The sequence below is a fragment of the Vulpes lagopus genome, chromosome 12, assembly GCF_018345385.1.
Source record: "Vulpes lagopus strain Blue_001 chromosome 12, ASM1834538v1, whole genome shotgun sequence".
NCBI lineage: Eukaryota > Metazoa > Chordata > Mammalia > Carnivora > Canidae > Vulpes > Vulpes lagopus.
In genome coordinates this window covers 10,001,913-10,027,528 of record NC_054835.1, presented here as the reverse complement: position 1 = coordinate 10,027,528, position 25,616 = coordinate 10,001,913, and the positions used below count along the sequence as shown (strand labels likewise).

At 55.9% G+C, this 25,616-nt stretch overlaps 1 protein-coding gene and 1 long non-coding RNA gene across 4 annotated transcripts; one reads left to right on the top strand and one right to left on the bottom strand.

Annotated features, from left to right (window-relative positions):
• Window positions 1–1,665: 1,665 nt before the first annotated feature.
• LOC121473805 lies at window positions 1,666–15,841 on the bottom strand. Its single transcript, XR_005983232.1, has 3 exons — window positions 15,734–15,841; window positions 3,614–3,791; window positions 1,666–2,641 (listed from the first exon to the last, which is right to left on the bottom strand). It is a non-coding gene; the product is annotated as an uncharacterized LOC121473805 (long non-coding RNA).
• On the top strand, window positions 14,853–25,271 carry GBGT1 (globoside alpha-1,3-N-acetylgalactosaminyltransferase 1 (FORS blood group)). 3 transcript variants are annotated; one of them, XM_041726527.1, is made up of 7 exons: window positions 14,853–14,973; window positions 15,668–15,854; window positions 16,415–16,480; window positions 21,574–21,624; window positions 21,699–21,734; window positions 22,426–22,560; window positions 23,786–25,271. In XM_041726527.1, the coding sequence occupies exons 2-7, from the start codon at window positions 15,784–15,786 to the stop codon at window positions 24,468–24,470; spliced, it is 1,044 nt and encodes a 347-aa protein (XP_041582461.1). In that variant the 5' UTR covers window positions 14,853–14,973; window positions 15,668–15,783; the 3' UTR covers window positions 24,471–25,271. The 3 variants fall into 3 exon arrangements, with proteins under 3 accessions (XP_041582461.1, XP_041582462.1, XP_041582459.1); XM_041726528.1 differs by having other exon boundaries at window positions 14,862–15,015; window positions 23,884–25,271; XM_041726525.1 differs by having other exon boundaries at window positions 14,862–15,015.
• Window positions 25,272–25,616: the final 345 nt, after the last annotated feature.

Genomic DNA, 25,616 nt, shown 5'->3' with positions numbered 1-25,616 from the left:
AAAGCCACAGAGGGACCGTCAGGTCACCTTCCTGAAATCTGGATTTTCATCCTGAAGTGTGCAAGTTAAAGCGCTGCTGGTCAGCCGGTGCTCCCTTCCCCGCACCTTGTAAATCTCATGGGCACACGGCACCCGCAGAGGACAGCAGGGATGCCCTGCCATGCACCCTCACTTACCGCAGGAAGAGGCCAGGTGGACGCCGGAACCCATCTCCCTGTGCCTGTGTTTGCACGGGACGTGGACTAGCACGGGTGGGCATGTGTTCATGTACAGGAGGGCTGCCTGGTCCCAGATTTCACCCTGGATGCCCCCCTGCAGAGGCCCCCAAAATGAGCGGGCATCACCTGAGTGACATAGACCACCCAGGTAATTTTACCTCAACCTGCCAGGTCAGACCACCCCAGGAATAATATCAGGCTGGGTCTGTCCAGCCGCTGGGCATAATGCCTTGCTCTCAACTGAGTGACCTGGATTTCCGAGGACCACACACAGGTGACCTAATCTGCGATTGAAGGAGTCCTGTTCTTGCCCAAGAGCCCTGCTCATGGGCACAGAGCCCTGCCAGCTCCACTTACTGCCGACTCCACACTTCTCTCCTACCTTCCTGATATGGGTCCCACAATCTCTGGCTGTGGGCACTCCAGAACACCTCTCCCCCACCTGGCCTGGACACTGCAGAATTCACCTTCCCTGCAGGCACCAGGCCCCTGCAAACATCCTGGGCCAGGGACAAGGCCAGCTCCCACTCACAAGGCCTGGAGTAGCTCAGATGGGGCCCAGACCTCAGTACTGGGGACACTGCCACTCCATGACCTCCCCTAACTCCAACATGGAGGAGATTGGCATGAGCTGTGACCCAGAGTTCCCAGATGGCCAGGAAAAGTGGCTGACTGTCCAATCCCTTCTCCCGACAGCCCTTCCAATTGCTAGGGATCCCCACTCCACCTGCACAGATGGGGCCAGGAAACCCCAGCTCCTAAAAGCCCTGGAGCTGAACTCCAGCCTGGAGTGCCTTGCAGGATCCAGAGAATCTACTGATCATACCGATCCCCCACCCCAGTGTCTGCTTCCTCATCATCCCTGTGATTTCTGGCACATCTGTGCCAACACAGCTCCTCCTCCTATTGGTCCTCCTCTCTGAGAGCAGGCCTCTTTTGAAAGCCTCCTTGTAAAGGATCCCAATAGGACTTCCTGGAAAGGGGGATGTCATAGCACCCTGCTCTGCATAGGAGGAAAGTGCAGCAGGACTCATCTAGAGACAGAAGAAGGTCCAAACCAATTGCAGACTTACAGACAAAGCCGGGTTCAGAGGAGGAGCCAGCTGCAGCATTGATCTAGCTTGAGCTCCAAAGTTCCATCCCATGCCCATGTTAGAGCACTTCTTACAGCAGCTTCTGTGGACAGGTATCTCGAGGACAAGCTCCTGAGGAAGATGAAGCTCTAGCAGCAGCTCTCACATTGAAACTGGACCAGAAAACACTAGACCCAATTCAAATTCGAATGCCAGAAAGGAAATTTGATCAACAATTCCTGTGAAAGCGCCAGAGATACTTCTCTAGCACCAGATCTAGAGCTAGAACCAGCTCAAGTCACTCTCATGTCCAGTACTAGCTTTGCCTTCAGTTCCAGTTGGAACCTGGCAAGCTCCAGAGCCAACACCAGCTGCAAGATTTATTTCTTTATTTGAGAGAAAGGGTGTGTGCACATGAATGGGGGTAGGTGCAGAGGGTTAGAATCTCCAATCAAACTCCCCTCTGAAAAAAAAAAAAAAAACTCCCCTCTGAGGGCAGAGACCAATGGGTCCTAGATCTCAACACCCATGCGATCATGACCTGAGCCCAAACTAAGAATCAGATACTCAACCAAGTGCCCCAGGTGTTCCTCCTTCCCTGTAATTGAAAATTCTATTTCTATTTTCTTGAGAGCATGTATCATGAAAGGGTTTGGGTTTTGTCAAAGCTTATCCTACAACAACCAAGAGGATGTGTCTTACTGATTTAGCTTAGGACATTGATTAGTATAGAGAACAGCCTTTGTCTCCCCGGCCTAAATCATACTTGGTCATGATGTAGAGTCCTGTCAGTGTGCTGCTAGAATCTTGTTTGCTAGGATTTTTCTATCTCTCTTCATAATTGATTCTGGGCTGCAGTTGCCTTTTCTCAAAGATGTTTGTCAGTCTTTAGAATCAGGACAATGCTGGCATTCCAGGGTGAGTTGGGAAGTGTGCCCTCCTCTTGTACTTTTTGCAGAATTTCAGAAGCATGAGTATTATGTCTTCTTCAAATGTGTGGGACACATCACCATGGAAAGCATCAGGTTCTGGGCTTTACTTTGTTGGCAAGTTCTCATGACTGCTTCCGTCAATGTACCAATTATAGGTCTACTCAGGTTTTCCATTTCTTCTGAGTCAGTTTTGGTAGTTTGTGTGCTTCTAGAATTATCTACGTCACTTCAGTAGGCAACTGCCGGTATAAAATGCTTCCATTTTTGTCTCCTTGTGAGTTTTGGTAAAATCTGCAAAAGAGAGAACTGTTCTTGTCACTGATTTCTTCAAGTGTTCTTCTCTTCCATTTATCTCCATTCCAATCTTCATAATTTCTTTTGCTGTAGTAACTTTGATCTTCTACTGAATCAGAGGAACCTTTTTTAAAAAAAAAAAAAAGATTTTATTTATTTATTCATAGACACAGAGACACAGGCAAAGGGAGAAGCAGGCTCCACGCAGGGAGCCCGATGTGGGACTCCATCCTGGGTCCCCAGGATCACACCCCAGGCTGCAGGCGGCACCAAACCTCTGTGCCACCGGGGCAGCCCTCAGAGGAAACTTCTAACCATTCCTGCGGCACCAGCCAGAGGGCAACTTTCCAGGTCTGGGATGTTGGGTAGAGAAGCAATTACAGACTGGACTGGGTCAGGCTACCTGGGCAATTACTACCTTAACAGGCATTCCAGGCCAGCAACAGACTGACCTGGATTCTGAGGAACCACTCACTCAGGCACCTTCTGTGTTGTGGGAACAGGAAGACTAGCTACATTTTGCCAGGAAGCACTGCCCACGGGCAGGAAATGCTGCATGGCTGTGGGCACTGTCTCTGGGCACTTCCTTCACACCTTCCCCTGTGTGTTCCAGGTCCATCTGTGGCCACGGACACCCGAGAGCACCCATTCACCCATGGTGTCCAATCCATGCAAAGTCAGCCAGCCCTTCAGTTCTGACACCAGACCCCCAACACAGCACCCAAGACCCAAAGGAGCCCTCACTCCAAGTCCTGTGGCCAGCTTAGATGCAGCCCCTCCTTGGTTGCAGGGACATTGCCTGCCCGCTCTGCATGTACTCAGCCAGCTCCCTCAGCCCCTTGTAGAGGATGAGATCCACATGGGCTTTGTCCCAGAGTCCCCTGGTGGCCAAGACAAGAAGGTGACTGTCCTGCCCTTTCTCCCTGACAGACAGCCCTTCCTGGGGCCTGGGGCCCCAATCCACACCCACAAAGGGCCAAGAAGACACAGTCTCTAGAAGCCTCAGAGCTAGATGCTGGCAGGGGGTGCCCTGCACAATCCAGAGTTTCCATTGACCTTTCCTTTCCTCAACTTCCAGAGTTGACCTCCCAGTTACCTCTGGAAACCGCAGGCACCAGCTAAGCTTCACGCAGCACCTCGTCCTCCTCAGCTTCCACCACACTCCTGGCAGCTTCAGGCTCACAGGAGCTCTGTGTCTCGGGATCTGCATCCATGGCTCCTCGCTGCAGCTCTGCATGCAGCAGGTGGGCGATGATGCCTGAACCGTGTCAGCCCTACTATGAAGATCGGCAAAAGGTACAAGAGCGTCCTGGTGAACTGGCAGGTGGGGAGTCCCTCCGGTAGCCTCACTCAGGCCTCTCTGAGTACTGGCCTCACTGGAGCTGCTACCCTGGCCAGAAACCATCGCTGGATCTTCCAGGCAGCATGTCCATGGCTGGGCAGAGGCAGAAGACCACATGGACACCACTCTGCACAGGAGGAAACTGAGGCAGTCACCTGCTCCCTGGCTGGGGCTTGGTGATCCATGCTTGAGTGGGGGCAATAACATGCCCACCAAGCTCCCTCCACATCTAGAAGAAGTGGCTCTGGAAAGACTGTCCAGACTGTGTCCCCTGGGCCTCCAAACCTGCAGTGACCCCTGACTCCTTGCCCAACCTCCAGAGATCCCTGCGTAGTCTGGTCCAAAAAACCCTTCACAGTGTGCACCCCTCACCCCTTCCAGCCTCCTAGTACTTACTACCCAGGGATGCCAAAGTCTTTGTTCCTCAGAGCCCCTGCTACCACTGCCTGTCCCCATGGCCCCCTCCAGGTTGGCCTCACCTCCAAGCCTGTCCTCAGAGGCCACTTCCTCAGACCTGTGTGCAAGCTCAGGCTTTATGCCAGATTGCCCTGGGTTCACACCCCCAGCAGGGCCATGTCACAGCCCTGTGACCGGAAAGCTCCTGTGGTAGCTCCTGGGACCTACGTTTCCTAGTTTGAGAATGTTGTCAGTGACTCCTGCTTGAGGAGGGTGTGTTGGGAACTAAAGCAGGGAGATGAAGGTGTCCAAAGTATTGGACTGTGGGGCGCTTGGGGGCTGCCAGGAACAGAGGGAGGGATGTAGAGGAGGAAAAGGCAGCCTGACCTCCCCGCCCAGACTGGAGGCCACCTCCACCTCCACCTCCCCTGACCCAGTCATGAACCCACGTGGCACGTGGGGGCCAGGACGGCAGGTGGGAGATATTTCCTATCTCTCTGTCTCCAGGTCTCCATATCCACTCAGGTCAGCAGCCCTGCCTGGCAGGACTGGAGGTGGCCCCAGCCTAAGAGGATGTGAGTCAGGTCACTGAGCAGACCCTGGAGACAAGGACTCATGGGACTAACCCCTCAGCTATCCCTTGGCGGTGCGCGCCTGCTGCGAGGTGGGGTCCCATGCACATGCTTTCTGCTGGTCTGCGTGCACCTGTGCAGGATCCACTGGCCTCCAACCGTTGGTGAGACAATAGCGCCCAACCAGAGTGCTCTGCGTCAAACCCTCTCAAACGGTAGGTGCCACCTAGACATGCTGAGCGACATGATGATGTTCCTCCTCCAACCCCGCCTGGGGCAATTGGGAACCTAAGTCAGGAGAGACAGGGACTGGCCTGGGACCCACCGGGTGAGCAGAGGCTGGAGGAGAAGAAGGGTCCTCTTCCTAGGCCCCGACTTCACCTTCCTGGGGAGGGGGGATTTCCTTTGGGGATGAGAGCACCTAAGGTCCTGGGTGACCCCTGAGCACCACTCCCATACGGGGCCCTTTTCTCTGAGCATCCTCGTGTGGGCCCAGGTACAAGGTTGTGCTTGCACGCACACACATGAACTAGCTCCCCAGGTGGGATCAAAGGAGGAGTGGTCCTGGTGTGTCCTCCTGACCCAGGATGTGTTCTCAGGAAGCCCGCAGTGAGAGCCTTTTCCATGCTACAGACTGTAGGTGACCTGTCACCCTGATGGCTCCGCCATGTGCCTGGAGAGGCCCACAAGAAACACTGAGAGTCCCAGTCTGGCCAGACACTGCTGTGATCCCACCAAGCAGCCCCATCACCCTCCTCCTTTGTGTGTGTGCATGTGTGTGTGTGTGTGTGTGTGTGTAAAGAGGGGTCACGTGGGGTGCGCCCACCCTGAGCAGGAGAAGGCTGATGAGGGCACAGATGCCTGGTGGGCAGGTGCTGTTCACTCCCCAGGTCCAGGCTGCCTAGTGGGATAGGGTGGGGGGGCCGTGCCCTTCTGCCCAGGGCTGACCCCAGGCCCTGCAGGGATGGGTCGCTGTGTCCCGGGTGCAAGGCTGTGTACACCCAGCTCTGTGTGTGATCTGGGAGCACAGGGGGAGTGGGCAGGAGCACAGGGAGGAGGTCCGGGCGGGGCTGTGAGGGCTCCGGGTGGCTGCCCGTCCCCCTCTTTGCAGAGCACCACAGAGGCTGGAGGTGAGAGGTGGGGGACACCAGGTCCCACCTCCCTCCAGTGGTACAGTTGTGCCCCACCACCCAGCAGGGCCAGTGTGGACGCAAGGATGGAGTCTCCACAGAGTGGTCTCCAGGCCACGGTCCCTGGTCATCCTACACTGAACTCTGGTCCTAGAGCCGGAACTCATGGAAACTGACTTCCAGAGTGAGAAGCTGGGGCAGGGTATCTGTGGGTGTCTGGGCAGGGTTAGGTGCTGGGTCCCACGGGGAGGAGCCTCAGAGGCTAGGGTGGGGCAAGGAGCCAAGACTGGGCTCAGAGCACCCAGCTGGGGTACAGCTGTAGGGGAGACATCCTGGGGGTGAGGTTCCTTCTTGGCTGCGGCCCCTCTGGGAGGCCCTGGACTGGGTCTGTCCCTACAGGGGCTCACAGAGAGGCAGGCATGTGGGGGGTCTCTCTCCTCTCACACGGGGTCCCCATCTGACCCCTGAGAGCCCCTCTCACGATGCCTCTCACAGAGATGGAGCAGCCAGGAGCAGGGGTGGGAGCCCGCACCCCTCCAGAACCTGAGGACTGTCCTCCTACAGCCAGAGGGCCCCCTGCAGAGGCTGCTCCTGCATCTGCAGCTCTGGGGGGAGAGGGGGTGTCCACAGAGACTCCTGCAGGGGCCCTGGAGCCAGCAGGTGTCCTGACAGGGGTGCAGGGACAGGTGCCACCTGTACAGGGAGAGCTCCTGGCTCCTGGTCCCCCTCCTCCTGCAGGAAACCAGGCCCTGCTCTGGATGGGGTAGACCCGCAGGGGGCGCCAGCTGCCACCACCCTGAATGTACCTCCTGCTCCACAAGGTCACCCTGATGTCCCCCTAGGAATGTTTCTGTGACCCCTGGGTGCCTCAGGAGTTAAGTGTCTGCCTTCGATTCAGAGCGTGATCCCAGGGTCCCGGGATCGAGTCCTGCATCGGGCTCCCTATGAAGAGCCTGCTTCTCCATCTTCCTGTGTCTCTGTCTCTCTCTCTGTGTCTCTCATGAATAAATAAATAAAACCTCTAAAAAGAAGAAGAAGAAGAAGAAGAAGAAGAAGAAGAAGAAGAAGGAGGAGGAGGAGGAGGAGGAGGAGGAGGAGGAGGAGAAGAAGAAGAGTTCTTTATTATGGTTTCTCTGAGGGGCAGGATTTTTTCTGTTTTTTTCTATTTCACTTTTTTTTTTTTTAGAATCATACATTTTAGGCTTTAAATAAAAGTACATTTTATTTAACTTCACCATTTACTAGTATGAATAAAATTTAGAATGCCCTGCATCTACTGTGTAGTCACAGAATATCTCAGTCCCCAAAGGACACCCTGACCCAGAAGCCCTCCCTGCCCATTTTTCACCCAGCCCAGCCCCTGGAAGCCCTAAGCTGCTTTCTCTCTCTGTTCCTTTAAGTGTTCTGGATGTTTCCTGAAGTGGAATCACCCAGGAGGTACCTTTGACTGCCCACAGATTTTCAAACGGGACCCCGTATGTGTGTGTGTATTTGACCCAGAATTCCCCTATTTCGGTACTGAAATCCCTGAAGGATGAAAGAGGAGATCATAACAGAGGCCCCTTGAATAAATATGGGCACACTCAAGTGGTCCAAACCCTGATCCTTCTGGAACCCCACAGCCAGACCCCAGGCAGGAGCCCAGACAGTGGGTTCCTCCTGTCGCCAACACAGAAACAGGGGAAATGCAGAAAGCTGGAAGACACCCCTCGGAGGGCAGAAGCATTGTCACAACCCAAGGCCAGAGAAAGGTTTCACAAGCCTCTGGTGCAAACACTGCTCCACGTCCATGGGGTCCACAGGGACAGAGACCAACACACGCACGTGCAAGGGGAGGGGAGGACGCGGGGAGTATGTGTCAGAGACGGGAGCTCCCGGGGAGGGACTCTGGCAAAGGAAACCCTATGGGGCAGCGCTGGTCACCCTCTGACCGGCAGGTACATGGTGCGGGGACCAGCGGCCCTGGTGAGGACGTGAGGGAACAGAGGCCCCCGCAGGTCACTGGAGAGAAGGGTGACGGCACCCGTGTCTGGGAGAACAGGGAGCAGCACCCATCCCAGCCAGCAGGTGCACACATCACCTGCCGTTCTCGGCCTCAGACTCACCCCCCGGAAACCCTGGCACGGTTTTTCAAAGGTGTATTTTCAGGAGCCTTCATCACGACGGTCGGGGAGATGGCAGGGAAGGGACAACACTAGTGCCCGAGGAGATGGGTGGCATCCCTGGTCCCAGTCCCCCTGACAGGAGGCCCTGTAGCTACTGTCACCGCACCCCTCAGGGCACGGATCCGGGAAGGCCCTCCTGAGTCCCCTCCTGCCACCCGGCCCCTGGGCACATTCAGAGCTGTTGGAGGAGGCGGTGGAGAGGATCCAGGATGACGGCAGGTCCAGGAGAAGGAAGGTCAGTACGGGGAGGACCGCTGCTCAGGGCCTGTGCCACCATCCAGGGCCGGGGCTGTGATGTCCTGGGACCTCACCCCAAATACTAGCTCCTGGTGTATGGACCCCACTTCTGTGGTTTCCCTTCCCCCATCCACCCTCCTTCCCTTTCATCTCTCATGCCCTCCCTCATTCATTCACTCCCTCTCTAGCTCCCATCCTTCCTCCCCTCCCTTCCTCTCCATCCTCCCTCCAATCCTCCCTTTCTCCTTCCCTCCCTCAGTAGACCCAGAGGATCTGGGTCCCTGCTGTGCACCAAACACTGGGGTTTCAACAGTGTGCGCCCCCGCCCCCGTGCCCCCCCACACACACATGACACTCAGGTCCACTGTGGGAGGTGACAGGGGCAGGCCTCAGGGTTAGCAGCGGTGATGAACACCAGGAATCTGCTCCTGAAAACAGAGGCCCTTGCACAAACAAAAGAATGAAGACACTCAAGCTGGGCACTTCCTCTAGAAGAATCTAGTCTAGTGAGGACAAGTACGTATATCCTAGACTCCACGCAATGTGTGATACAATGGCTCATACACACTGATTCCTGGAACCAACAAAGAGTCCCTCATCCAGTGTTGAGTGGGGTTTTGTGACACAACTTTTCTGACCAAATGACAGCGTTTCTGCCAATATCTCCAGGGCCTTTTGTTCTCCCAAGGGTCCCTGTGATCCTCTGACCCGGACGTCATCCCCCTTGGGAAGCTCTGTCCTGCTGTCTTCCTTGTGTCCTGCCTCTTCTGGGCCCCCTCAGGGACCTCCCCAGCTAGGGACACCCTGGCCAGGACTCCCCACGTCCCTCCCTGGACCTCATGAGCCCCGTGCTTTGTGCGAGGTCTGTGCAGTCCCGCAGTGGCCACTTGGCATCTCCCCTTGCAGCGCCTGCATCTTCCTGCGCTGGCCTCCTCTGAGGACTCTGGGGGGCCAGCCTCTGACATGTCAAGGGCATGGGCACACGAGTCTGGAGGGTCCAGAAGGTCTGCTCCCAGTCCCAGCATGTGGAGTGTGGGCAGAGAGAGGTCCCCCCGTAGCGGGGAACTTGGGTCAGGGAGCCTAAGGGAGGAGAGGGAGCAGCGGGGGCCTGGCCCTCGGGCCCAGTAGGAGCCCACTTCCCACCCACATGGGCTCTGTCCCCAGGGCTGGAGGCCATGTCTGCCCTTCCAGGCTGCAGGCTGGCAGCTGCTGGCAGGAGTGGAGGCCCCCTGGTGCAGGAGGGAGCCCTCAGGCAGGGAGGGGGCCTACTCTGTGTGTAGCAAGGTTGTAAACAAGGAACAGAGAGGGTTAGGGGCATCCACAAAGTGCTCAGCGGGCGAGTGACCCAGCGTCCACTGTGGTGGAGCCTGGAGCCATGCCCCGGGTGCTTGATAACAGGGAACCCCCCATACCATGAGCGTCTGCCTCCCCTTGCCACGTGGGGGTCTCAACCCAGGTCCCCCTCTCCTGCCCGCCCTGCATATCACATGTGTGGTAGGACCCCCAACGGCCACAGCGGGTGAGCCACGGGGTGTAGTCACCCCAGCTGCCTCTACATGAGCCGGAGCCCGAGGGCAGAACTGGATTCATCTGTGTGGGAACCTCTCCCATGGGGACTGGGGTTCCCCCGGCTCTGAGCAGAAATTGAGGTGCCAAGGACTCTCCTGGGTTGTAAATAACAGCCAGGTGTCCCTGCTCTGAGGGCACAAGGCCGCTCCTTCCCTGCATGTCCTCCTTTTTGGCTGGTTCACCTTCTCCTGAGCAGGGATGTCAGAGGCCCTGGGATATCTCAGTCCCCTCCCCACACACACACCACACACACTGTGGCCGATGCCACGTCCAGAACACACTTCACATCCAACACCAAGTACACACATGCGCACACACACTCCATGAGACCCTGACTCTTCCTGGGAGAGCGGCTCTCTGACATTCTCTATCTGCATTAGAAACCTCGGTCTATTCCTCTAAGTGGGTTTGTGGCCCACCAAGCAGTGGTATCGGCCAGGGACCCCAGAGCCCCCTGCTGCGCCCTGGAGGCACCTCCTGCGGGGCTCTCAGTGACAGGCAGACGCGCCCATGTGTGCAGGGGACAGCTGGGCGCATGTCTTTAGGCCTTCCTCTGGTTCCTGGAAGGAGACAAAGTGGCTCAACCGGGAGGGCATCTCATGCCAGGAGTCACATGCCAGGAAGAGAGCAGACCTCTCCCTGCGCTGGGGAGGGACCTCTCCACTCCCTTGGCCGCCTCGAGGGCTCCAAGTTTCAGGGTTTGGGGAGGAAACCGTGTGGGCTCGGTAGTTGGGAGATGACATTGAATTACTTATATTGTTTTCACATGACGAAGGAGGCTGGACCTTTGTCGCTCTTGGCCATTTCCAAAGCACCAGCCCTTCTCTCTAGCCTGGGGTGAGCCTGCTGCGCTCACAGGCCTCTCAGAACATGCCCTGGGTCCTGTTGGGTCCCGGTTCTATGCCCGTGCCCGGCCGGGCAGCTCCTCTCCTGGATGCAGGGCCGGGGCTCAGATCTGTGCCTGTGAGGTGCTGTCCTGTCCTCATCCCGGGTCTGCTCCAGGGTACAAGCATGCTGACCTCAGAAGAGCTTGGTGGATCTGCTCCCTGTGACCAGACTGGTGCCAAACAGGGGAGCAGTGGGTTCTGCCTGGGGCCAGGCCAGTCCTTAGCTAGTGTGGCATGATGGGACTTTGATTAACGAATGACCCTCCAAATTCAATAAAAAAAGAGGGGGGGAGGGGTTGCCTGAGTGGCTCAGTTGGTTAAGCGTCTGCCATCAGCTTGGGTCATGATCCTAGGGTCCTGGCATGATCCTGGGGTCCTGGGATGGAGTCCTGCACAGGGCTCCCTACTCAGCAGGGAGTCTGCTTCTCCCTCTGCCTCTGTGGCTCTCCCTGCTCATGCACTCGCTGGCGCTCTCTCTCTCTCTCTCTCTCTCTCTCTCTCTCTGTCTCAAATAAACAAATAAAATCTTTAAAAAAATTTATAACAAGAATGCCCCTCAGATTCAGCTGGCTTCCAGGCAGACTGAGTACCAGGCTGCACCCCGCCCCCTTGTTCTTCTGAACACAAAGGACAACAAGGAACAGAAGAGCAGGGTCCCTGGGGGTCAGGACTGGCCCAGTGCTCAGCAGCCCACACATTTCCTAAAAACCCCACTCTTGGAGCACCTCGGTGGCTCAGTGGTTAAGCATCTACCTTCCGCTCAGGTGGTGATCCCAGCGTCCTGGGATCAAGTCCCACATCAGGCGGCCCGCAGGGAGCCTACATCTCCCTCTGCTGTGTCTCTGCCTCTCTCTGTGTGTCTCTTATGAATAAATAAATAAAATCTTTTTTTAAAATAAATATAAATAAACCCCACTCTTTTGGGGCATCAGGTGTATGTTGTTCTGATGATACTGAATGCAGAAGCTCAGTGTCACAAACACAGGACAGAGCTGCTCAGGGTGATGCTGGGATGAGGCCTGGAATCCCCCACCTGCCATATACACCCCAGGGCCCCATCCCTCGGGGGCTCTGAGAGGAAGAATGGGAGGAATCCATTGCCTCTTTTTATACCAGGAGAAGCAGGTTTCATCCAAGGTCTCCCAGAAAATTGAGGTCAGAACCCTGGGCAGGTGGGCTGAGACTTGGGGTCTGTCCTCAGGCACCTGTCACCTGTCACTGTCCGTCCACCCTGCGGCACCGAGACCCCACAGGGCTAAGATGGATGTCTGGGTCTAACCTGGGCTTTCTGCTGCCTTCTGCTGGGCTCCCAGGGAAATGGCTGGCCCTTGCTCCAGACAAAAGGTTCTTCCTCAAGGTCAAAAAAGAGAGGTCCATGCACTGGAGGCTCTGCACACCTTCCCACCTATCCTTGAAGATTGAGGTCCAGGGACCTGCTGTCTCCTGCTATTCCTGATCATTCCAAGGCTCCAAGGCATGCTCCACCATGGAGCCCCTTCTTTCTGGGAAACACTCTGAGGCATCCTCCAGGATCCCAGAGGTAGGTCACAGCAGGGGGTCAACTGTGAAACTCTGTGGGTCGTGGGGAGCCTGAGGATCAGCTTTTGAGGCCTGGACTCTCAGCCCGGCTTGGCCACTAACCGGAAGAGGAACCACTCCCTGGGATGTTGCCCAATCTCCTTCGTGAACTCACTCCCATTTTACAGATGGGAAGCCCGAGGACAGGTGAGGGTAATGAATGGTCCCTTGGTTATCGAGGGTAGCACGGGCACAGCCCCTCCACCACAGGCCTCACTTGGGATGGTCCAAAGCTGCTGGACAAGGAGGCTGATCCCAGCAATAAGACCACTGGCCTGTGGCCTGTGATCAGAATTTCTCATTTAACCCCTTCTTGGGTCAGCTCCTTGCGAGTAGGAACTGTGTCGCTTCATTGCTGTAAGCCCGAACCCTCAGAACAGTGCCAACATGTAGCACACACAGTTTCTTGGATAAAGAGACAAATGAATCTATGTAAGGTCCTGTTCTATTACGGATGAGAAATCGCTTGTGTTAACTGTCCATGTGTGAACGCGTTCACGTATGCATTTGGCACCCTGTCCATTCGTCCATCCATCTGCCCGTCCACTCCCTGTGTGCTGACATCTAGAACGAGATAGTGAACCTCAGATGCCGCCCCCACTCACACTCACAGCCAGGAAGGGAGCGTGAAACCCCCATGGGCCCTCCTCATCCTAAAAAGACATTTAAGTAATATTTAATAATAGGGTTTTTTTAAAATTCCATATATATATGGACAGAGCAAGCAAGAGGGTGGGGGCAGGTGGAAATCCAGTGTACGAATTTCTCCTGGCCGCTCCCTCTGCCTCTGCTTTCATTGTTTGGCTCTTGTTCTTTCAGATTCTCCTCCTGGCTCCCTTGAGCGATTCGGGTGTCTCTGCCTGGGTTCCTAGGTTAGCCACCTACATGCTCCCTTTAGGAAGGCGTCCAAATGCACAAATGCACACCCTGCACTCCCTCCCATCTTCCGCCCCCTCCCCAGTTTTTGGTGCCATATGCTTTAAATCAGGAACATCCCTTCCCATCTTCCTTCACCTTTCTTTCCGCCCAGCCCTGAGGCTGTCCTAGGTTGAATCTCTCTTCTCCTGGGAGTTGAGGGAGTAGGGCTGGTTGGGTCAGGAGAGGGCCATGGTCCTGGCAGAGTGCTGGCCTGCCTGCCACAGCCATGGGGCTGAGTGAGCCCTGTCTGGCTCACCTCTTAATTACCAGGGAGGAATCATTGTCCAGAAGGCACAGCGGGGAATTTGGTGAAGAAAACTGCTCAGGTTGGAAGCCAGTTTGCACCTGGCTTCCCAGAGGTGGAAATGTGTCCAGGTCACTCTGGTGGTGCTAACCATGATTCCTGAGTCTCAGCCTTCAGGCCCTTAGAGCATCTCCCCGCTATGTCCCTTGGGTATACAGCTGCAACTAGAATCAGCAAAAAAGTCAAGAGTTGGTAAAGCCTGTGACTCTCCATCTCGGGGTCTTGAGTTCAAGTCCTATGTTGAGGGTAGAGCTTACTTCAGAAAAAAATAGTTTCAGACTGCTCCCAGAGAACTAGTGTTTGCAGCTAAAAATGGAAACAGCCTTTCAGCCAGCACTCACCAGTTCCCCCACACTCTGGAGACACAAGCCCTGCCTTATAGGGCGACACCCCTGAAGAATGTGGGCAGCTATGCCCAGGGGCCAGGAAGACCTGGGCCTATGAGCTGCAAGCTGCATCCCTGTGACCCTGAGCAAACCTGTGACCTCTGGGAGCCTGGATGGTCCTCCCTTCTCTCTCATGTGGGTCGCTGTATCCACTCAGCGTCCTTACCGCTCCCGCATTCACTGTCTGGGCGCCTCGCTCCTCGTCCCTGTGTATGTCCCTCAAGGGTGCCCAAGCAAAGGCCTCTGCCCCCAGGCCCCGGGCCCTCAGCGAGCTGTCAGAGGGCCGCCCCCGCCCCGGGGGCGAGGGTCGGTGCTAAATGCTACCCAACAAGCCCTAGGAGGAAAGTATGGCAGTTCCCTTGGGGCGGGGCGGGGCGGGGCGGGGCAGGGCGGACTCAGGGAGATTCCAAAACCAAACCGCATGGCTGTGCCCTAGGCCACCCGCCAGCCCTGAGGCCGGGAGCAAGGGGAAAGCCGAAACCGCCAAGGAAGCGAAACGTACAGCTGGGGGTTCCTTCCTGTGAGTGTTCCGTTCTTCTAAAAACACGAAAGTTTTTCTGATTTCTCCAGCCCTCACGCTCACCCTGGTCCCGGATGGGCTCCTCGCCCTGCGGGCCTCGGCCCCCGGCTGGAGAGGCGGCAGGACCCCGGCAGAGGGAGGAGCCCAGGGCCCATCCGCTCCCCGGACCGGGGCGGGGCGCGTGGAGCCGGGGGGGGGGGGGGGGGGGGGGGGGGGGGGGGGGGGGGGGGGGCGGGCGCCTCCCTGCCCCGCTGGCCCCGCCCCGCCGGCCCCGCCCCGCCCGCGGACCCCGCCCCGCAGGCCCCGCCCCCGCCCGCAGACCCCGCAGGCCCCGCCCCCAACCCCGCGGCCCGCCCCACCGTCGGGTCAGCCCGGGGCGCGGCTGTGGGCGCGGCGTGGCCACCCGGGATCGCGCGGCGCGGGCGAGCGGAGCCCCTGGCCTGCGTGTGGAGGTGCGCCCCTCCCTCCGTCCTGAAGCCCGTCGGGCCGCAGGGGTGAGTCGTGCTCCCCCGCCCCGCGCTGCGGCGCCCGCAAGCGCCCTGAGCCCCGGCCCGCGGCGGCGGGCGGAAGTCGCCCGCGGGTCCCGGCCGGGAGCGGGTGCGGCGCCCCCTGGCCGAGGGGCGCGGGAGCTGGGGCGGGGAGGACAGTGACTTGCCCAAGGTTACCGAGGAGTGAGCGCTGGAGCGCGTCCCCGCCGTCCCCCGAGAGCCCAGGCCCGGCGCCCCGGAGCAAGGGTCCCCTGCCACCGAGGCCCCACCCGCAGCCCGCCGCGGGGGCATCACGGCCGCCCTCTCGGCGCAGCCCCCGCCCCGGCCGGCCGGTCCCCGCGGGGCCCACCCGGGCCCCATTTCCGGTGTCCCCTCTTCGCCCCAGGAATCCTTCCCCAAGCCCCGCCCTGCGCCGCTGCCCGAGTCCCCAGGCTGGCCTGGCCTGCTGGCCCCGCCGCGCTCTGCTCCCCGCCGAGGGCGGGCGGGGCCGGGGAGGGAGACCTGAGAGCCCGGACTAGCGGGGCGGGCGGCCCCCCCAGGCGCAGCCGCAGGCTTGGCTGAGCGCTGAGCCTGTCCCCATGTCCACCTACTGGAGGTGTCTCGCTGGGGCTCCCCAGGGGAGGGCAGGGCAGCAAGGATGGGGAGCATTCCTTTGCAGGTGTTCCTCCACCCCGGAGCCCCCGGCTCAGAGCCTGACAGCCCTGGGAGAGGGGGGCCGACTCACCAAGCCCGTCAGGCTCCCCAGGTGCCGGGGTTCCGAGGCTTCACCCAGCAATGCGCTGCCGCAGACTGGCCCTGGGCCTCGGATTCAGCCTGCTGTCCGGCATTGCCCTCTGGTCCCTGTGGTGAGCATGCCCCTGTGGGGCCCTCCCTTCACCCCAGACTCCTCCCTTTCTTGGCATCTCAACCCCCAAACCTTGGCCCCTTTACAGATTCCTAGGTCCCACCCTCCTCCCTTGGCACACCTGTCCCCCAAACCCAGCCCCAGAAAGACCAAACTAGTTCTGGTTTCTGGATTTTGCTTTGTACTGGCCTCCTGGCCTGTGCACTTGCTCATTCCTCTGCCTGGACCATCCTTCTAGCCCCATTAATGAAGTGTTGGGAAATTTGGTTCACACACCAAAATTCACCCCACCTGTTCCTTCTGTGCAGTCCTCCCACCACCACACCCTACTCCCCCATGTGTAGGGCCTGGCACCAAGAACATTCCTGTCCTGGGAATGAATGACTGGGTGAATAGTGGCCACACTGCAGAAGACCCAGAGGGCTTTGACCTCTGAGGTCAGCCAGACCCAGAGTGGTGGGGGATCCCCAAATGCACCCCACTTGGGGCCTTTGAGCCCATTAACGTGCACCAAGTGGGTTTTCGGCCTCGTGACAATCAGCAAGTGTTTTTCCTCTCCAGGATGTATATGGAGACCTGGCTGCCCTTCTCCTATGTCCCCTATTATCTCCCCTGCCCAGAGATCTTGTAAGTATGGGGCAGGGAGAATTTGGGCCCTTTGGGCTGCTTGCAGTGGGAGCACTAGGAGAGTTTTCAGGTCCCTCCGCAGGTTATTTTGATAAGCTTTGGGTCATTTATGGGCTGCCACAAATGTGGAGTAAAATGCCCATGTCAGTCCTCCAGCATCCTGGCAAACCCTCCCTCCCTGCCCCCCGGCACCAGGTTTTGAGCTTGAGGTGCTGCAGGGCTCTGAGCCTCACTGGCTTCATCTGTAAAATGGGATAGTTCTCCCCCCAACCCAGGCCACCTGGAACATAGAGTATGACAACACCTGTAAACAGTCTGCTGTAGCACGTGCCACTTAGGAGGTACTTGGGACACAGTGCTCTTAGGACTTGACTTTGTTGCTAAATTTTGTGTGCAATGTGTATTTGAGGAGCAGATTAACATGTAGCCAGTCTTCCGCCACATAATGAACCTGACTTTTTTTTTTTTTTTAAGATTTATTTATTTATTCATTCAGAGAGAGCGAGAGAGGCAGAGACACAGGCAGAGGGAGAAACAGGCTCCATGCAGGAAGCCTGATGTGGGACTCGATCCCGGGTCTCCAGGATCACACTCCGCACTGCAGGCGGCACTAAACTGCTGAGGCACTAAACTGCTGCGGCACTAAACTGCGGCACTAAACCGCTTCGCCACCGGGGCTGCCCAGAACCTGACTTTTTGATAGTTAAGAATGAAAAAGTGGGCTGGGTCAGTCTCAAGGGGGTATCTTCATGGTAGCTAAAGTCAAGTTTAAAATCTGGATCATAGCGACTCCTGGGTGGCTTAGCAGTTGAGTATCTGCCTTTAGTTCAGGTCGTGATCCTGGAGGGTTCTGAGATGGAGTCCCACATCAGGCTACCTGCAGGGAGCCTGCTTTCCCCTCTGCCTGTGTCTCTGCCTCTCTCTGTGTGTCTCTCATGAATAAATAAAATGTTTTAAAAATAAAATAAAATCTAGATCATGGACTGCTAATTAACCACAAGGCATGTTTCACTGTTAAAAACACAGAGTATATGGGATGCCTGGGTGGCTCAGGCATTGAGCATCTGCCTTTGGCACAGGGTGTGATCCCAGGATCCATGGTCGAGTCCCACATCGGGCTACTTGCTGGGAGCCTGCTTCTCCCTCGGCCTGTCTCAGTCTCTCTCTCTCTCTCTCTCTCTCTCTCTCTCTCTCTGTGTGTGATGAATAAATAAATAAAATCTTTTAAAAACACACACACACACAGAGTATAGTCAATTTGGAAGCTGGAAAGCAGAAAAGACAAAAGAAAAAAACACATCTTGTGTCCAGTCTGAGTTATACTTTGCTTCCAAAGTTCATGGTCGACTCCCTGGTTGCTGTACTTTGTAACTGAACAGACTGTGCATCTTACTTGGTTCTAAAACCAAAAAGGCTGCTTGCTATTGAAAATAGTTACGATCATATATTTTTGAGATTTTTATCCTGTGTTCCCAAAACTGGCTATATTCATCAGCGTGTGTTCATACTCTTTTGTGGTCACCATCCTTTTATCACCCCAGGAGCTGTGTCATAATTCTTGAATGCCTACCTTTTCCCCACCAATGACCAGGGAGCATTTCGGTTGTTTCCAATTCCCCAGGATTTTTTTTTTTTTTTTAAGTTTTACTTATTTATTTGAGAGAGAGAGCATGAGCAAGGGAGAGGGGCTGAAAGGGAGAAGCAGACTCCCCGCTGAGCAGGGAGCCTGACATGAGACTCCATCCCAGGACCCCAAGATCATGACTAAGCTGTGAAGTCAGATGCTTAACCAACTGAACCACCCAGGCGCCCCCTCCAATTTCCCCAGTTTTTTTTTCCCCCAGTTTTCTAAATGAGTTTGTAATGAGCAGCTTGAGATATAAAGCTTTTTCCATGTTAAAAATCCTTTCATTTAATAGTTCCCACCCTGGGCCAGATGATATGGAGAGATTCTTGATCCATCTTGATAGATTGCTTTCCACATGCTCACAACTCTCTTGTTCACACAGATGCCACTCCCAGGCCAGTCCTGGAAGCAGTACTGGGTGTTGGGAAAAGCAAAAACCAAACCACCTTGCTGATTGGAGAGATGGGGAAATGCTATCCCTTGGGGTTTGATTTCATTTCTTTAATTCCTACTGAGGCCCTCATTTCTCCCACATCCTTCCCAAGAACTAAATTTCCTCTTCCCTGATGCACCTGCTCCACGGCCTTCTCTCCCAGGCCTGTTTTGGGTTGTTTAGCACCACCTTTGGCCAAAAGCATTTGCTACTTTTTTTTTTCTTTCTCCAGCTTGTCTATCTTCTGGTTCTACTCAGCTCTTTTTCTAACAGATTGAAGTTGGAGAATTTGTGTGTGTGTTAAATGGTCATCGCATCTTCCCATCTTTTCATCTAGATTTCTTTACTTTTAGTTTCCCTACCTATGAGTGTGAAGTCGGGTTTGTTTTGGGTATTTTTTTTGGGGGGGGGGTTGTCTGTTTGGTGTTTGTTTTTGGCTCCAGCTCATCTGTGGCTTCAGTATTCTTATGATTGACAAGCTGTTTAATGAGGCTAGAGTGTGGCTGGGCTTGGGGGGAGGCGGAGGCCAATTGCCAGGGCTGTGGTAGGGCTCTTCCTCCTCACCTGCTGCCTTTGCAGAGTGCCCTCACTTCCTGAGCGGGAACCTGACGTGCTTGTTTGTGTGGAAACTAGGGCAGACGGCCAATTTGATGGACTCATTTTTAAGAATTGTTGATTCAACGGCCGCCTGGTGGCTCAGTCAGTGAAGCACCTGCCTTCGGTTCAGGTCATGATCATGGGGTCCTGGGATCAAGCCCCACATGGGGCTCCCAGCTCAGTGGGGAGCCTGCTTTTCCCTCTCCCTCTGTTGCTCCCACTGCTTGTTCTCTCTCCCTCTGTCAGCTAAATAATTTTTTTGAATCTTAAATAGATAAAAATTGTTGATTCAAGAGTTTAATCACAGGACAAACAAGTGTTACAGGATTCCACTTATATGAAATCACTAGAATAATCAAATTCATAGAAACTGAAGTAGAGGGATCCCTGGGTGGCGCAGCGGTTTGGCGCCTGCCTTTGGCCCGGGGCGCGATCCTGGAGACCCGGGATCGAATCCCATGTCGGGCTCCCGGTGCATGGAGCCTGCTTCTCCCTCTGCCTATGTCTCTGCTTCTCTCTCTCTCACTGTGTGCCTATCATAAATAAATAAAATTAAAAAAAAAAAAAAAAGATAAAAAGTTTAAAAAAAAAAAGAAAGAAAGAAACTGAAGTAGAATAATGGTTACTGGGGCTGAGGGGAGTCAGTGTTTCATGGGGACAGAGGTTCAGTTTGGGAAGATGAGAAAGTTCTGGAGAGGGATGGTGGGGATGGTTGCATGACAGTGTGAATGTGCTTCATGCCTCTGAACTGTGCACTTAAAAGTGGTTAAAATGCAGGCACCTGGGTAGCTGTGTCGGTTGATCGTCTGGCGCCTGGCTTCAGCTCAGTTCATGATCTCAGGGTCGTGAGATCGAGCCCTGCATCAGGCCCCATGTTCAGCAGGGAGTCTGCTTGAGATTTTTCTCTCTGTGTCCCTCTCCCCTTACTCATGTGCGCATGTTCTCTCTTTCTCTCCCTCTAAAATGAATAAATAAATCTTTCTTTAAAAATGGTTAAAATTGTAAATCTTTGTTTTGTACATTTTGCCACCAAAAGAGAGATAGAGAGAAACAGGGACTAAAAATTGGTAGGAAAACTTAAGAAGGCCAAAGGTAACATCAAAGATGCCATACTGAAAGTCCCTCAGTGAATGGCAGGTGCCATGTCCTCAGGTGGTCTGGCCTCACAGTCAGCCCCAGGCCTCTTCTGCAGCTGCTCCAACTGCACGGGTAGCCTCGAGCGGGAAGGCCTTTGCCTTCTCTGGGCCTCACTTCCACCTTCTGGGGAAGGACTTTTTTTTTTTTTTTTTTTTTTTATGATAGTCACAGAGAGAGAGAGAGGCAGAGACATAGGCAGAGGGAGAAGCAGGCTCCATGCACCGGGAGCCCGACGTGGGATTCGATCCCGGGTCTCCAGGATCGCGCCCTGGGCCAGAGGCAGGCGCCAAACCGCGGCGCCACCCAGGGATCCCCGGGGAAGGACTTTATTGGAGGGAGTCACAGGTCTGGCGCCAGGTCCTTCCAACCAGTTTGTGACTGAGCCAGAGGCTCTGCAACCTGCTTCCTGAGGACCCTCCTTCTCACAGCTCCACCCAGGTTGACGCTAGTGGAGGCTGGCCACAGGGGCTGCCTGCTAAGAAGGGAACAAGATGCCTGGACTGGACAAGTGTTTGCTCTGTGCTGGGCACAGGCACATACCTTGACTCTCAGGGCAGCTCTGAGGGTGAAAGAAGTTTACCCATTTTATGCAGATGAGGAAGGGTGGGGGCTCAGTCAGGGTTTCCACTGCAGACCCAGAACGGAGGAGGGGGGCAGGCACCAGCAAGGGCAGGCTGGAGCTCGGGCAGGTGCTGACACAGTTTCTCCACGGAAACCTTAGCTCTGTTCTTCAGGCCTTCCCACCTGATTCCAGAGGGCCCACCCAGGCCATGCAGGATTATCTTTACCTAAGGGCAGCTGGGGTAGATGGTAATCACACCCACAAAATACCATCGAAGCTACGCCTTGATGGGTGTTTGTGTGCTCAGTGCTACAAGTGACCATCACCGTGGGCTCAGGGGACTCACCCAAGGTCCCCAAGCAGGAAGGTGGCAGGCAGAACAGGGCTTGCCAGGTCTTTGCAGCCTCTTGAAACTTCTACCCACTGCCAGGCCCCTACAGAGTGACGTGTCTGAGAAAACGTCAGTCTTGGGGACAGACGGCACAAGGTCCAGCTCACTGCCCTGCCCCTCAGTGACCCGGACAGACTGCTTTTGGGGGAGTACAACCCTCGTGGAGTGGGCAAAGCAGTGGGGAAGTTTTCAGGGAGTGGGCCTGGAACCTGGATGGGTTCCTGCCCCATGGGGGTGTTTGTGTACCCTCCACTCTGTCCTTCCTGCTCTGAGCATCTTAGTCCCCAGCCCTGGCACTAACAGCTCGCTCGCTCTCTCTCTCTCTCTCTCTCTCCTCTGCCACCAGCAACATGAAACTGCAGTATAAGGGGGAGAAGCCATTCCAGCCTGTGACACGGTAAGCAGACCACCATTTCCCCCTTTGTGACTCTGGGGGCTGCCCCCCCTCACCACTGGCCCTTCATGTTGCAGGTCACCGCACCCTCAGCCCAAGCTCCTGGAGCAGAGGTAGGTGTTGGGTAGGGCCTAGGTGCAGAATGGAGAGATCTGGCGGGAGGAAGGGTGTGGGGACATGAAGAGGGAGGCAGAGCTCTAATTTAGAAGCTGGGGTGGTGGGGGTGTCAGGTGGCCTTGGGGTCCAGGTAGTCTGTCACTAGCTACGTGACCTTGAGCAGGTTACCCAACTGCTCTGAGATTTTTCTGTACAAGTGGATAATCATACCCACCCCATAGCAGGTTGAATGGAGGACTAGATGAGATGGGGTTTGCAAAAGGCACAGCTCGGGGCACCCAGTTCATTTGACTGTCCGACTCTTAATCTCAGGGTTGTGAGTTCAAGTGCCACATTGGGCTCCACACTGGGCATGGAGCCTACTTAAAAAAAAAAAAAAAAAGGTACACCTGCATAGTAGGTGCTCACTCCACTTTCCCAGCTAATAGGGCCACCCCTCACCTGTTAGGCACTTAGCGGGCATGGAGTGCCAGGCTCCCTTTGACACTTGATGTGCATTAACTCTTCCTCCTCTCAACCAAGCCGGGAAGGAGCTATGATCATCCCCACTTCCCACATGAGGATATGGAGGCCCAGAGACAGGGATGAAGCTGCCCAGGGTCACACAGCATGGGAGGCAGGGCCAGGATGAGGCTGAGGCTTTCCCAAGGGAAGGGCCTCAGTCCCCATGGCCTCCCCTGCTGTCAGGCCTACTGAGCTGCTGACGCTCACACCCTGGTTGGCGCCCATTGTCTCCGAGGGAACCTTCAACCCTGAGCTTCTGCAGCACATCTACCAGCCGCTGAACCTGACCATCGGGCTCACGGTGTTTGCCGTGGGGAAGTGAGTAGTGGGCTGGGTGGGTGCTTGTCATAGAGCCCTAGGAGCTTACAGTCGGGGAAGAGAGAGGACCTGGACCCAGGACCCTGCCCTGAACCAGAGGCTGTGCATGTGGGAAGGTAGGGAGTAGAGAGTAATGACAGGAGGGCTGCCTGAAGGAGGGGGTCTGGCCCTGGCATGGAAGGAGGGAGGTGGCCCAGGTGAGGGAGCAGCAGGAACCTTTGGGACAACACCCCCTTGGCCGCCTAGCCCCTCTCTGCTTCCCATGAACAATCCAGGCAGGTATGAAGGGCTGGAAATGCTCAAGACCATGTCACATAACTGGGGGCCCATGGTCAGGCCACAGGCAGGTCAAGCCCCGCCCTCAGGGCCCTCTCCCCCTCCCCCCACTCTGGACCTGCCTTCTCTCTGGATGCCTCCCATCTTCCTCTCCTCTCCCCCACCCCACCTGACCTTGTCTTTAGAAGCCACCACCTCACAGCCACCCTCGGGTCTCTTTCTGGGACTCCTGAGGGAGAAACTACGATGGGGCCTCAGTACCTTGGGTGCTGGCCAGGCGGCAGAAGGCCCACCTGCTTCAGGTGATACCCCTGGTCCCCTCACCTTTCACCTGGGCAGGGGCGGCCTATACTCTCCTCCACCTGGGACCTGCAGCCCCAGGCCCCCAGCACCACTCACCTTGCTTTAATGTATCCACTTACCCATCACGTGCTCACCTTCCTCTCTCTGAGCCTGTGTCTCTGCCTTTAAGATGGGGATTATGGAGGGTGCCTGGCTGGCTCAGTCAGTGGATTGGGTGACTCTTGATCTTGGGGTTGTGAGTTCAAGCCCTATGGCGAGTATAGAGATTACTAAAAAATAAATAAATAAACTTTAAAATGGGGATTATGCATGGTGCCTGCCGTTACAGAGTTTATGAGTCTCGAAGGAGCTAAGAATCCCTTACCACCTGGCACCTAGTAAGTGCTCACTAAAAGTTAGCTCAGTTTGTGAATTTAAGAATCCGTTAAGTATCCTTCCTGTGATGGTCATAGAGGGTGGTACTGTGACTGTGAGGATGTGAGACCAGAGAACCCCAGGGTTTCAGACCTGAGTTGCATTTCAAGGTGAGAAGCTAGGAAGGTGGACCCCAGCCTGTCGATCCCAGGCCCCGTGCCCACACAGAGTGGGGACCCTGGGCAGTGACCCGTGGGGCTAAAGCAGATGATGAGCTCCTCATTCCTACCAGGTATACCCGCTTCGTCCAGCACTTCCTGGAGTCGGCTGAGCAGTTCTTCATGCAGGGTTACCAGGTGTACTACTATATCTTCACTAATGACCCTGCAGCCATTCCTCAGGTCCCGCTGGGCCCCGGCCGCCTCCTCAGCATCATCCCCATCCAGAGGCACTCCCGCTGGGAGGAGATTTCCACGCGCCGGATGGAGACCATCAGCCGGCATATTGCCCAGAGGGCACACCGCGAGGTGGATTACCTCTTCTGTGTCGATGTGGACATGGTGTTCCGGAACCCATGGGGCCCCGAGACCTTGGGGGACCTAGTGGCTGCAATTCACCCAGGCTACTATGCTGTACCCCGCCAGCAGTTCCCCTACGAGCGCAGGCATATTTCCACAGCCTTTGTGGCAGACAACGAGGGGGACTTCTATTATGGTGGGGCAGTCTTTGGGGGGCGGGTGGCCAAGGTGTACGAGTTTACCACAGGCTGCCACATGGCCATCCTGGCAGACAAGGCCAATGGCATCATGGCAGCCTGGCAGGAGGAGAGTCACCTGAACCGTCGCTTCATCTCGCACAAGCCCTCCAAAGTGCTGTCCCCTGAGTACCTCTGGGATGACAGGAAGCCCCAGCCACCTAGCCTGAAGTTGATCCGCTTTTCTACACTGGACAAGGCCACCAGCTGGCTGAGGAGCTGACAGCAGAGCCAGGGCTCCATGAATGGGGCCGAGCCCTGCAGCCAGCTCACCCCAGCACAGCACCCAGCTCACCCCAGCAGCCACCTTGCATCAGTGCCTCCCTTCTCGAGCCTCATGTGCGACCAGTCCAGTCTTGCCTAACTCAGTCTGTTAGCAGAACTCACCTGGAAAATGGATGCAGAAAGGCCTTCGTACACTGTAGAGGGCTGCCTCCCCATGAGGAGAAGGCAAAGACCACACAGCCCTAGAATCAGGAAGATGGGAGGCGGGTGAAGAAGTCCAGGGCCTGGCAGCCTCACCCAGCAGATGTGCCTTTGGGGCAGGCCCTGGAGTCAGCCCTCACTGTGCCTGAGACCCCACCTGTGCCTCCCTTCTGTTGCCTCTCGCCCTTAAAGTTGCACTTCTAAGCCGCTGCTGTGAAAGGCATCCCAGATCCCTCTTCTCTGGCTGCTGGGGGTCCTGGGGACTGTGATGTCCCCCAGCCACACAGAGCCAATCCCTCACTCAGCCTGGGAGTGAGCCTTTGCAGCAGAACAGGCCTGGCTCCCTCTGGTTGCCAGGTCTAGCCTGTACCCCATGGTAGGCCACACTCGCTGGCACCAGCCACCTCCTTTGTAAGAGGGTTTGGGCAGCTTTTAACAAAGGTGGTGTGGGAGGTGCCTGAATGGCTCCGTTGGTTGAGCGGCTGACTCTTGGTTTCAGCTCAGGTCATGATCTCAGGGTCTTGGGATAGAGCCCTCCTCCTCACTGCCCCATCCAGCTCCTTGCTCAGTGGGCGAGTCTGGTTGAGCTTCTCTCTCTCCCTCTGCTCCTCCCCCACTCACACGTGTGTGCACATTTGCACGCTCTCTCTTAAATAAATAAATCTTAAGAAAGAAAGAAAAGCTGGCGTGTGCTAAGCCCCAAGCAGGGGATTTTCACCTGCATATCCGAGTGTCTGTGCGGCCAGCCCCTGGGGATCCAGGCAGCCTGGATTTTAAATACGGTCAATTTGCAGAGGGGGTTGGTGGTGCTCAGTTTTCCAGAAAATCTGGAGTTAAGCTGACTGCTGCAACAAACAGAATTTCACTCCTGTCCTCCTCGGAGCAGGGTGAAGTGATCACGTGCTTCCGGACAGGCCATACTCCCGACAATCAAGGGAAGCCA

What these genes read in the sequence shown, in the direction of transcription:
- GBGT1 (XM_041726527.1), top strand. Translation starts at nt 15,784, where the DNA reads ATGCGCTGCCGCAGACTGGCCCTGGGCCTCGGATTCAGCCTGCTGTCC. An exon ending in CTCCCCTGCCCAGAGATCTT is followed by an intron (nt 16,481 to 21,573) that starts GTAAGTATGGGG and finishes CTCTGCCACCAG; the next exon opens with CAACATGAAACTGCAGTATA. An exon ending in CCATTCCAGCCTGTGACACG is followed by an intron (nt 21,625 to 21,698) that starts GTAAGCAGACCA and finishes TTCATGTTGCAG; the next exon opens with GTCACCGCACCCTCAGCCCA.